At 60.4% G+C, this 10,375-nt stretch overlaps 1 protein-coding gene across 1 annotated transcript; it reads left to right on the forward strand.

Moving 5' to 3' along the window:
* Positions 1-730: 730 nt before the first annotated feature.
* DLL4 (delta like canonical Notch ligand 4) lies at positions 731-9,763 on the forward strand. The gene is made up of 11 exons (XM_032417500.1): positions 731-1,107; positions 1,219-1,488; positions 2,001-2,058; positions 2,957-3,220; positions 3,632-3,692; positions 3,784-3,914; positions 5,374-5,543; positions 5,703-5,922; positions 6,954-7,656; positions 8,163-8,271; positions 8,789-9,763. Exons 1-11 carry the CDS (start codon positions 1,042-1,044, stop codon positions 8,792-8,794), a joined length of 2,058 nt encoding a protein of 685 aa, XP_032273391.1. The 5' UTR covers positions 731-1,041; the 3' UTR covers positions 8,795-9,763.
* The last annotated feature ends 612 nt before the right edge of the window (positions 9,764-10,375 follow it).

A 10,375-nucleotide genomic window follows, 5' to 3' on the forward strand; every position in this document is an offset into this window, starting at 1 on the left:
GCACGCGCTGGACACGCCCCCCGCAACTAGGGAGGGAGACGCCCACCAGGAGGGGGGAGAAAGCCCCCGAGAACGCCCGAGTCTTAGACTCAAGGCCCTCGCCTTGCGCCGTGTGGCCACAGAGAGGTTAAAGCTTCCGCTGGCTTCTCTGTTGCGCCGGGGACGCGAGGTGGGTGGGCGCTCACAGGTTGGGGACTGAGGCGGCGACAGCGTCCAAGGCTCGGGGAAGAAGGAGATTCGAGTCCTTCGACCCTGCTTTCGCTTTCCGAGCTTAAGTTCTTTTTACCTGCTCGAAGGCTGAAGGTAACTAGCTCCGGCTGCGGACGGACCGCCCACGGGGACTCCCCAGTGTCTCCGCCTCCACGACCATCCGGGAACCACTCGCTCACCTCCCGCCCCGTTCCCCCAGGCCCTCCCCCTCCCCTCACAGCCGGGGTCTCGGACCTTAACCCGTCGGCCGCGGAGAACTGGTCACCTTGGCAAGCGCAGAGTTAGGGGACCCAGGGGCTGAGAGCGGCACGGAGGGGCGGGGACCTGTGCGTGACTGGCTGGCGGGGACGGGGGATGGCGGGGGCGGAGGCCCCCTCCAGGCCCTGCTGGGGCTGTAGCGCTAGAGGCCCGGAGGGGAGGGGAGAGTGACCATGGGTTCTGAGTGACAGGCGGCGAAGAGAGGAGCCAATATATATAAGGAAGGCTCCCGAGCGCGCAGGTTTCAGTAGCGGCGCAGAGCGCAAGCAGGGAACACGAGGCCAAGAGCCGCAGCTCAAGCCGCCTCAGTGCAGTGTACCGGGCACTAGCCGGCTTGCAGCCCCAGGATTAGCCCGAGGACACGTCCTCAGCCCGGCCGCCGCCCAGCCGCCCTCACCTGGATTACCTACCGCCGCAGTTGGAGCAGAGCTAGCGAGAAGGCGAAGCGGGAGGAAAGCCCCAGAAGAGCCTGGCTTTCCAGGGACCCCTCCGGCGGACAGACGCGCGGGAAAGCGGCATCCCGAACGAAGCCAGCTCCAGGGCGGGCGCGGGGAGAGAGCGACGCTCCAGGGGATGGCAGCCGCGTCCCGTAGCGCCTCTGGCTGGGCGCTACTGCTGCTGGTGGCACTTTGGCAGCAGGTAACGTCCCGCGCCCCCTTCACCCCTTCCCGCCGCGCCCGGAGCCTGAGCCCCGGGCGTCTGCCGAGCTGACCGCTCCCCTCCTTCCTTCCCTCGGTTCCTGTGCAATAGCGCGCAGCCTGCTCGGGAGTCTTCCAGCTGCAGCTGCAGGAGTTTGCCAACGAGCGAGGCGTACTGGCCAGCGGGCGGCCGTGCGAACCCGGCTGCAGGACCTTCTTCCGCGTCTGCCTTAAGCACTTCCAGGCGGTCGTGTCGCCCGGGCCCTGCACCTTCGGCAGCGTCTCTACGCCTGTGTTGGGCACCAACTCCTTCGCCGTCGGGGACGATAGTAGCGGCGGGGGACGCAACCCTCTTCAACTGCCTTTCAATTTCACCTGGCCGGTGAGCACAGCCTGGGTGCACTGGGAGGTCACGAAAGGCGAGAAGGGGGCTCCCTGGGACCAAAGCCCTCCCCCAGATTTCCTCGCTTCCAACCAAACAAAACAAACAAACAAAAAAACCAAGGGCGCTCTCTTTTGATACTTTCTTCCGACTCTCTCCTGGGACCTCATCCTCAGGAAGGCTCTCACCAGTCTCCCTCTTCCCAGTTCTGTGCCCTCTCTCCTCCCAATTCTTGGGATATGATTTTCATCCCTTACTGCCCAGGCTCGTTTCCCACCTTCGAATGACTCGCTAACATGCCCCCATCTCTTAACCCTCCTACTCGGGGTTCTTCTCTCACCTTCCCTGCTCGCGCGATGGTGCGCGCAGACCCGTTATGTTGACCCGGGAGCTGTAACTGTATCCTGCAATTAGATTAATTAAACCCGCGGCCGCAAGGCACCCCCACCTCCCCCGCCCCTGCTCATCTCGCTCTCTCTCTGTCTTCCCCCGCCCCCTCCTTTGGCCTCCAGGGTACCTTCTCACTCATCATCGAAGCTTGGCACGCGCCAGGAGACGACCTGCGGCCAGGTGAGTAGCTCGCTCCGCCGCCACAGGGGGGCGACACGGCGCAGCGCCGAAAGAGTTAACCTGTAATAGGCGGGGGAAGTGCGGGGTGGGGGGTGGGGGGGCAGGACGCTGAGCTCGGCCTGGAGCTGCGCCCCGCGCTGGACGCTCGGATTCCGCTCGCTGCCTGGACTCCGAGCACAATTGCGTTTCCTGCGGGTTATTTTTGGCGTGGGAACGCGGGGAGCACGGCGGTGAGAAAGGCCGAAGCTGCCAGCGCCGCTGACGGGCCCCTTCCTGTATTTTACACCTTTCGCGAATTCCGCTCCTTTGGAAAGGGAATAATGGCTTTGGGATGTTGTTCTGACACAGAGGAAAAGGATATTTCAGCAGCACAACAATTCTCACTTTGAAAAGGAAAAAGAAAAGCATTACCCATCTCTGAGGGCAGAACCCGTGAATGGGCACCAGAGGACCCCTTGCTCCCAGGGTCCTCCCCGGCCTGGCTTTGCTTTTTTCTTTCTTTTCTTTTTTCTTTCCTTCTTTCTTTTCTTCCCTTTCCTCTTCTCTTCTTTCTCTCTCCCTCCCTCCTTCTCTCTCTTTCTTTCACTCTTTCTTTTTTTTCTTCCCCATTTTGACCTCTTTTCCTCTTTCCTGGTCTACCTGCCTCCAGAACACTGGGATATTTTAACATCCTTCTGTTGTCCCCTTTTTGAACGATATCAGGCCTTCTGCACACACACACACACACACACACACACACACACACACACACGTGGCAGCTAACCAGTGGGACACTTGGGTTCCTCTGGCTTGTGCTTGCTAGCAGGTGGGGGTCATCTGGACAGCTGGTTTGATCCAGCAGTTGCTGGCACTCTCGGGACTGGCTGCCCTTCCTTGACCTGGCCCTCTGCCCCTTCAGAGGCCTTGCCACCAGACGCCCTCATCAGCAAGATCGCCATCCAGGGCTCCCTAGCTGTGGGCAAGAACTGGTTACTGGATGAGCAGACCAGCCCCCCCACGAGGCTGCGCTACTCTTACCGGGTCATCTGCAGTGACAACTACTATGGGGACAGCTGCTCGCGCCTGTGCAAGAAGCGCAATGACCACTTCGGCCACTACGTGTGCCAGCCAGATGGCAGCCTGTCCTGCCTCCCCGGCTGGACTGGGGAGTACTGCGAAGAGCGTAAGCAGCCAAGCTCCTGCCTCCCTGGCAGGGGTCCCCGGAGCCAACACAGTGGCCTCTTTTCAGCCACAGCCTACCTCCCTCACAGAACAGGTCTGGGCTGCCCATTAGCCGGGCCTCAGGAACAGGTGGGGATGCTCAGGACAGGCGTGGACTCTGATCTGTCTCTTCTTAGTGCTCCTCCCCATCTTGCCAGAGCCCACAAGGACCCTGTTACCGCATTCCATCCAGCCGGGATTCTCCTTCCCTGTGCCACCGTTGCCCTTTATAATGCCCGTGGCTCCTCTGGGAGGCCAGGAGTGGGAAGTGAGCCCAGTAGAGCTGGGGGCACCCCCAGGGCCAGGAGAGGGAGAGCGGGGCTGCAGACTCCTTGGCATTCCAACCTCACCCAGCTCTGTTTTCTTTCCTCAGCTATCTGTCTTTCTGGCTGTCATGAACAGAATGGCTACTGCAGCAAGCCAGCGGAGTGCATGTGAGTAGGGGACGGGAAGTGGGCGAGGAGGGAGCCGTCCCCTCCCCGGCCAAGCCCTCACCTCACCCTCAGCCTCCCTTTTGTTCAACAGCTGCCGCCCAGGCTGGCAAGGCCGCCTCTGCAACGAATGCATCCCCCACAATGGCTGTCGCCACGGCACGTGCAGCATCCCCTGGCAATGCACCTGCGACGAGGGCTGGGGCGGCCTCTTCTGTGACCAAGGTGAGTTGGGGCAGAGAGAGGATGCAGAGGGGGTGGGAGAGATGGGCCAGGCGTGGACACCAGAGCTGTCGCCCTTCTGACTCGGTGACTGCCCTGTTGGCTTTCCCATTATCCTTCAAGGAGCTTGGGGCTTTTAAGGATCCTAACAACTGGCCTCAAAGGAGATGGTGGGTCATTCTTGCTCAGGTGCTGGGGACGCAGGGTGGCTGGAGAAGCCAGGAGCATGACAGGTTGGCAGCCTGGAGGTCGCACTCAAATTCCAGCAAGGCCCGGGAGGAGGGATGCTGGGCTCAGTTCCTCTTTCTACCTTGTAGTTACCTATTAACCCCCTAAGTGTTTGCTTACCTGCCAGGGCTGTTTGAGCAGCTCTCCCCTAAACAGCTGCCTGGTGGGGTGTGCCCACCAGCTGCCCTGAGTCTGTGGGCAAGTTGTGCCCCTGGGCGGAGTGACATCTAACCGACTTCTTGGTGTGGGGCAGAAACGGCCCCCTTCTTCCTCCCCAGTGGCGCTTGCCAGGCAGCTGCCTGAGCCCAAGTCTCTCTCTGGGTTTGGGAGGGCCGCTGGTCCCTCTGGCTCTGTAGGGGTTGACCAGCCCCAGCCATGGGGGAGGGAGCCTTTGCGCCTCATCCTGTAGCCAGCTGCAGCGTGTGCCTCCCATTTGCAGGGTCCAGGAGGGTGGTTGCCGCTATGGAGACACGAGCACAAGCCTCGGGAGGGTGGGCAGGGGCTCGCCGGGCTAGAAGGAACTTGCCTGGGCCCTGACTTGCTGGCAACAAGGGGCTTGGAATTCAGCCCCTGTATTCTCTCTGTGTGTGTTGCTTTCTCCCTCCTCTCCTCTACCTCAAACACACTTACACACTTGTTCCTGCCCACTCTCTTTCCTCGCCCCACATTTGCTCCCAGGTGACACAGTCATATACTCATCATAGGCAAACACAGCCCTTCCAGTCTCTCTATTTGCTCTCTATTTGCTCCCTCCCTGTCCTTCCCAAATAAGAAAACAAATACTTATATTTCAAAATACCCTCGTAACACATTTCCCTTTAAAAAGTGCCTGGTCGCTACTTACGGTGGCTCTTGCCTCCTCGCTACCATTCCCACCTGTTAACATTTTATCCCTCCTTCCAGGCTTATCTCAGCTGCCCCTCCTCCACGAAGCCTTTTCTGACTTCCTCCTCCGCATGGGGCCTTGCCATCGGCTTTTCTTCCTTCCCTTCCTTCTACCCTGGTGGCCAGTGGCTGCCTACTTACCTAGTAGGCAGTTGTCCAGCTGTATTTTTTTTAAACTTTGGTTCGTTGCACAGGTCAGATGTGGGTCAAGGAAGAAGGGTAGTTGGGCCGGGACGAGTTTGGGCTGGAGCCTCTGGGCCACACATGGACAGTGCACTTGCACGATAAGGAGCCGGCGCCGGGGATCACTCGACAGCCCCGCTCAGCTGGCTGCTCCCTGTCTCTGCAGATCTCAATTACTGCACCCACCACTCCCCGTGCAAGAACGGGGCGACGTGCTCCAACAGCGGGCAGCGGAGCTATACCTGCACCTGCCGCCCGGGCTACACGGGCGTGGACTGCGAGCTGGAGCTCAGCGAGTGTGACAGCAACCCCTGTCGCAACGGGGGCAGCTGCAAGGTGAGCCTCGGGCCGGCCCAGGGCTGGCCAGGGAGTGCCCAGGCCGCCCCACCAGCGGAGCTGCGCGGCCATGGCCCTGCGGGCAGGGGGGTCTGGCCCTAAGCCACTCATCCTTGCCCCCCAGGGTCTGACTTGTGCCTCTTTCCGGCCTCTCTCCAGGACCAGGAGGACGGCTACCGCTGCCTGTGCCCCCCGGGCTACTACGGCCTGCACTGTGAACACAGTACTTTGAGCTGCGCAGACTCCCCCTGCTTCAATGGGGGCTCCTGCCGGGAGCGCAGCCAGGGGGCTAGCTATGCCTGTGAATGCCCCCCCAACTTCATGGGCTCCAACTGTGAGAAGAAAGTGGACAGGTGTACCAGCAACCCGTGTGCCAATGGTGAGTCTTGTTGCCTCGCTAACCCCGGGGGGCCAGCCTTAGGACTCAGAGAGCCTTCTGGTGAGGGAGAGTCAGGAGAGGAGAGAGGCCAGGTCTGTCCCTCTGGGCAGGCTGAGATGGTCCCACCCTGCTCTGGATGGTGAAGAGCTGGCATCATCAGCGGGTGGCTTTGGAAGAGGAGCAGGTTGGCAGGGGTGCTGGCCTCAGAGGGAGGAGTGGTGCGCACCCTGCTTCACCTTCTGTTTCCATGTCGGAGCCCCCTCCTGGTGGGGATGGCCTCTGACCTTCCCCAGGAAGTCCTGGGCTAGGGAGAGGACCTATGAGGCCTTGTGTCCCTCCCAGAGGGAGGCTACCACACTTAGGGCCCTACTTCGGAAGGCCTCACCTTGCCCCATGGCACCAGGCATCTAAAATGTTCAGCATCTTTTGGGGTGCAAAGCATGTTGGTTGTCTTGGTCTGCTTGGCCTCCTGATGACCCTCTCTGAGGCAGGCAGACAGCAGCATGCAGGAGAAAAGCCTCAGGAGCTGGAGAGGGGTGGGAGGGGCTGAGATGGAGTGTGTTCTCTGGCTAATCACTCCGTTAACTTTGTTAGCTGATAATTCTATTTATTTGAGCATTGACTATATACCAGGCGTGGGCTGCTGCCTTCATGCGTCATCTGACCTGCCCCTCAGAGCTCTCTGTGGAGGGGACAGCTCCGTAGATAGATATATTCTAATTTAACAAGGGAGGAAACTGAGGCTTCGAATAAGGCAAAGCGACAGGTGCTAGATCACCTCCAGCTTGAGAGACACAGCTGCGATTCGACCCCAAGCACACCTGTCCGATTCCACTGCGAAGCTCTGTAAGATGCTAGTCATTTTATACGTGAGCTCCCTAAGGCCTAGGGGCCAGAGGCACCCTCCAGCCCAGGTCTCCGGACTCGTGGTACAGTGCTCTCTGTGGTGGGGTCTGAGGTGGGGCGCTCACCCTCTGCCCCCCCTGGGGTTCCCAGGCGATTGCTGACTCGTGACCCATGTGTACCCACAGGGGGCCAGTGCCTGAACCGTGGTCCTAACCGCGTGTGCCGCTGCCGTCCTGGATTCACAGGCCCCCACTGTGAACTCCACGTCAGCGACTGTGCCCGCAACCCCTGTGCCCACGGCGGCACTTGCCACGAGCTGGAGAACGGGCTCGTGTGCACCTGCCCCGATGGCTTCTCTGGCCGGCGCTGCGAGGTGCGGATACCAGCCGACGCCTGCTCCTCGGGACCCTGCTTCAATGGGGCCACCTGCTACCCTGGCCTCTCCGAGGACAGCTTCGTCTGCAACTGTCCCTATGGCTTTGTGGGCAGCCGCTGCGAGTTCCCCGTGAGCATGCCACCCAGCTTCCCCTGGGTGGCTGTCTCTCTGGGTGTGGGCCTGGTGGTGGTGCTGGTCTTGCTGGGCATGGTGGCGGTGGCCGTGCGGCAGCTGCGGCTTCGGCGGCCTGACGATGGTAGCAGGGAGGCCATGAACAACTTGTCGGACTTCCAGAAGGACAACCTGATCCCTGCCGCCCAGCTCAAGAACACCAACCAGAAGAAGGAGCTGGAAGTGGACTGTGGCCTGGACAAGTCCAACTGTGGCAAACAGCAGAACCACACACTGGACTATAATCTGGCCCCAGGGCCTCTGGGGCGAGGGACCCTGCTGGGGAAGTACTCCCACGGGGATAAGAGCCTAGGGGAGAAGGCACCGCTGCGGTTACACAGGTGAGCCCCGCCTGGAGGCCCAGGGCCTGGCCACAGAGCCCTGCGTGGAGCTCCCTGGGCTCCCCCGGGACAGGTGTGGGCTGGCACCAGGCCCTCGACTGCTTTTAAGCAAACAGGGGGTTTCGCTACTGACAGGAGACTCCTCTGACAAGATTTCTGCCCGGGGTCCTTTGTCCCTCCTTCTCATTCATTCATTCATTCACTCACGAAGGTCAAGGGACCGCACTGTGTCTCTTATGACTTCCATCTTTCCATGGGATGGCTTGTCTGGAGTAGCAATGCTAGCTTTTTCCAGGCCTGAGACCCTGGTAAGTTTGGGGGTCCTGTGGCTCTCTTGGGGGCCTGTTCCTAACTGGCCCCCCCAGGCTAGCCTTGGGCATCCCTGGTGCCTGTGTCTCCTCTCGGAGCCAGTGCCCTTTGGCTCTCCGGGGTCCGGGTTAGCACCCCACCTGCCCCCCAGCCCTCTCCCCATCCCTCCCTCACCGGCCTGTCTTGTGTTCCCTCAGTGACAAGCCAGAGTGTCGGATATCAGCGATATGCTCCCCCAGGGACTCCATGTACCAGTCTGTGTGTTTGATATCAGAAGAGAGGAACGAATGTGTCATTGCCACAGAGGTGAGTGCCGGGCTCGCCTTCCCTTCCAGCATGTCCCCTCCTGCCATTCGGGAATGGGAAAGTAGCCTGGTGACTTTCCACACCAGGGGCCGCTCCTGAAGGGTGGGCCAGAGCCCCTCCTTGGCTGGCCAGGTGCAGTGGCTCTTGGGTCCCTGCCGGCCCTGCTGCCGCAGAGGGTGTGAAACAGGAGCCGTGGGGGTGAGCGGGGCCTAGCTCTCCCCGCTGTGCTCGCGCTGGGCTGGGTGGCCCCGGCACCTGGCCAGCCCCCCGCACTGCCACAGGGCTGCTGGGGGTGAGAGCGCTTGCCCTGTGCCCCTCCTGCCCCTTCGCACTGCTTCCTCCACTGGCCCACCACATGAACACAGGCTCCCAGGCCTGTGCGTGTCCCGGGGCCGAGGTCTGGGGAGGGCTGCCCCACCTGCCTCATGGGCTTCTCCCGGGGAGGCCCGGGGCAGCCATGGAGGGAGTGCTTGTCCTCCAGGGTAACCGACTTCCCTGCTTTCGCCATCATCTCCAGGTATAAGGCAGGAGCCTTCCCAGGACATCCCAGCTCGGCCCCAGCAGCTGGATCTTCCTTCTGCATTGTTTACATTGCATCCTGGATGGGACATTTTTAATATGCAACGTGCTGCTCTCAGGAGGAAGAGGGAATGGCATGACCTGGACAGACTGTGAACTTGCCAAGCGATGCAGTGCCCTTCCACGCCTCTGCGTGTCTGTCTGGCATCAGATTGGCAGCCGCGCCAGCCAGGGGAGCAGAGAGGAGAGGTGCCACTGGGACCCGCCCTGCCGGCAGTGGCCTTCACAGGGCCCCTCTGGGGATCTGGCCTGTTTTCCGGAGGGAGCAGCAGTGGCCCCGTGGGGCCTGGAGCTGCTGTGGCCTCCACTGGCATCTGTGTTTCCAAAAGTGCCTTTGGCCCAGGCCCCATGGTGACAGCTGGGTCCGAATCAGAGAGGAGAGAGGAGGCCAGTATGGGCAGGGCCATCTGTGGGCCAGGATACCATCGGGTGCGGCTCTTGGCAGGAGTTGCCCTGCAGGTGAGGTGAGCGCCTGAAGCGGGAGGAGCACTTTCTGCCCTGTGCCTCCAACTACTGCATGGGGGCCTTGCTCAGAACACCCCTCCAGCTTCCCCCTGGCCTTGGCCCTCTGGGCAAGGCTGTTCCCCAGCCTCTGGCCTTGGGTGCCTCTGCGTTCCCCTGGGCAGACAGGTGAAGGGCCTGCCCCATCGGCCAGCCAGGGGAGCCCGGCCTAACTGGGGGGCTCAGGGCAGCGTTGTTAGAAATTCCAGTGAGGGAGAACTGAGGTTCCGTTGCCACCGAGGCCCTTTCCTCCCTCGAACCATTCCTACAGCCTCGAGCCTGGGCTTTGCCCACACCCACTACTGCCCCCAGACCACCCTTGAAGCCGATCTTCAGAAATCAATAATATGAGTTTTTATTTTGTTTTTTTTTTTTGTAGTTTATTTTGGAGTCTAGTATTTCAATAATTTAAGAATCAGAAGCACTGACCTTTCTACATTTTATAACATTATTTTGTATATAATGTGTATTTATAATATGGAACAGATGTGTACAGGAGTTTATTACTTCTTGGGTCCTGTCTTTGTGATGGCAGAGTGGGAATGCTCTCTCCATCCCCTCTCACTCCCCTTCTTCTACTGCAGCTGTCTGCCCCGCCAGGACCGTCGGGACCCTGTGCGCACTTGGGTTTGGCCGGCTGTGCTCCCGACCCTTGTCCCCTTCCAGTCCTTGCAGAGCCCCAGCTCGCCCATCTAGGCCCAGGCCCAGACCAGCCTTCCCTGACTGCTGGCTTGAGGCTGCTGTGGCTCCCTGTTTCCCCTTATGCCCCCACCATCACTTGGGGGATATGCCCCCTGACCTGAGTCTATCTCCCTTTCTCTCCTCAAGCCTGAAAAAATTTGTGGGCTCCCTAGCCAGCCTGGGGGATACAGGAATTTGGGGGAAGGGATGATCCTGCCTGTATTTCTCTTTTCAAGTAGATTCGCTTATTGGAGAATGGGGTCTCTGAACCAGAATGGCATCTGGGTCCTTCCTCCTGCCGCTGCAGGGTTTTAGATAGACTGGCACCTACCTACTCTTCTCA

Source organism: Phoca vitulina, unplaced genomic scaffold (assembly GCF_004348235.1).
Source record: "Phoca vitulina isolate PV1807 unplaced genomic scaffold, GSC_HSeal_1.0 scaffold20, whole genome shotgun sequence".
In the NCBI taxonomy this organism is placed as follows: domain Eukaryota; kingdom Metazoa; phylum Chordata; class Mammalia; order Carnivora; family Phocidae; genus Phoca; species Phoca vitulina.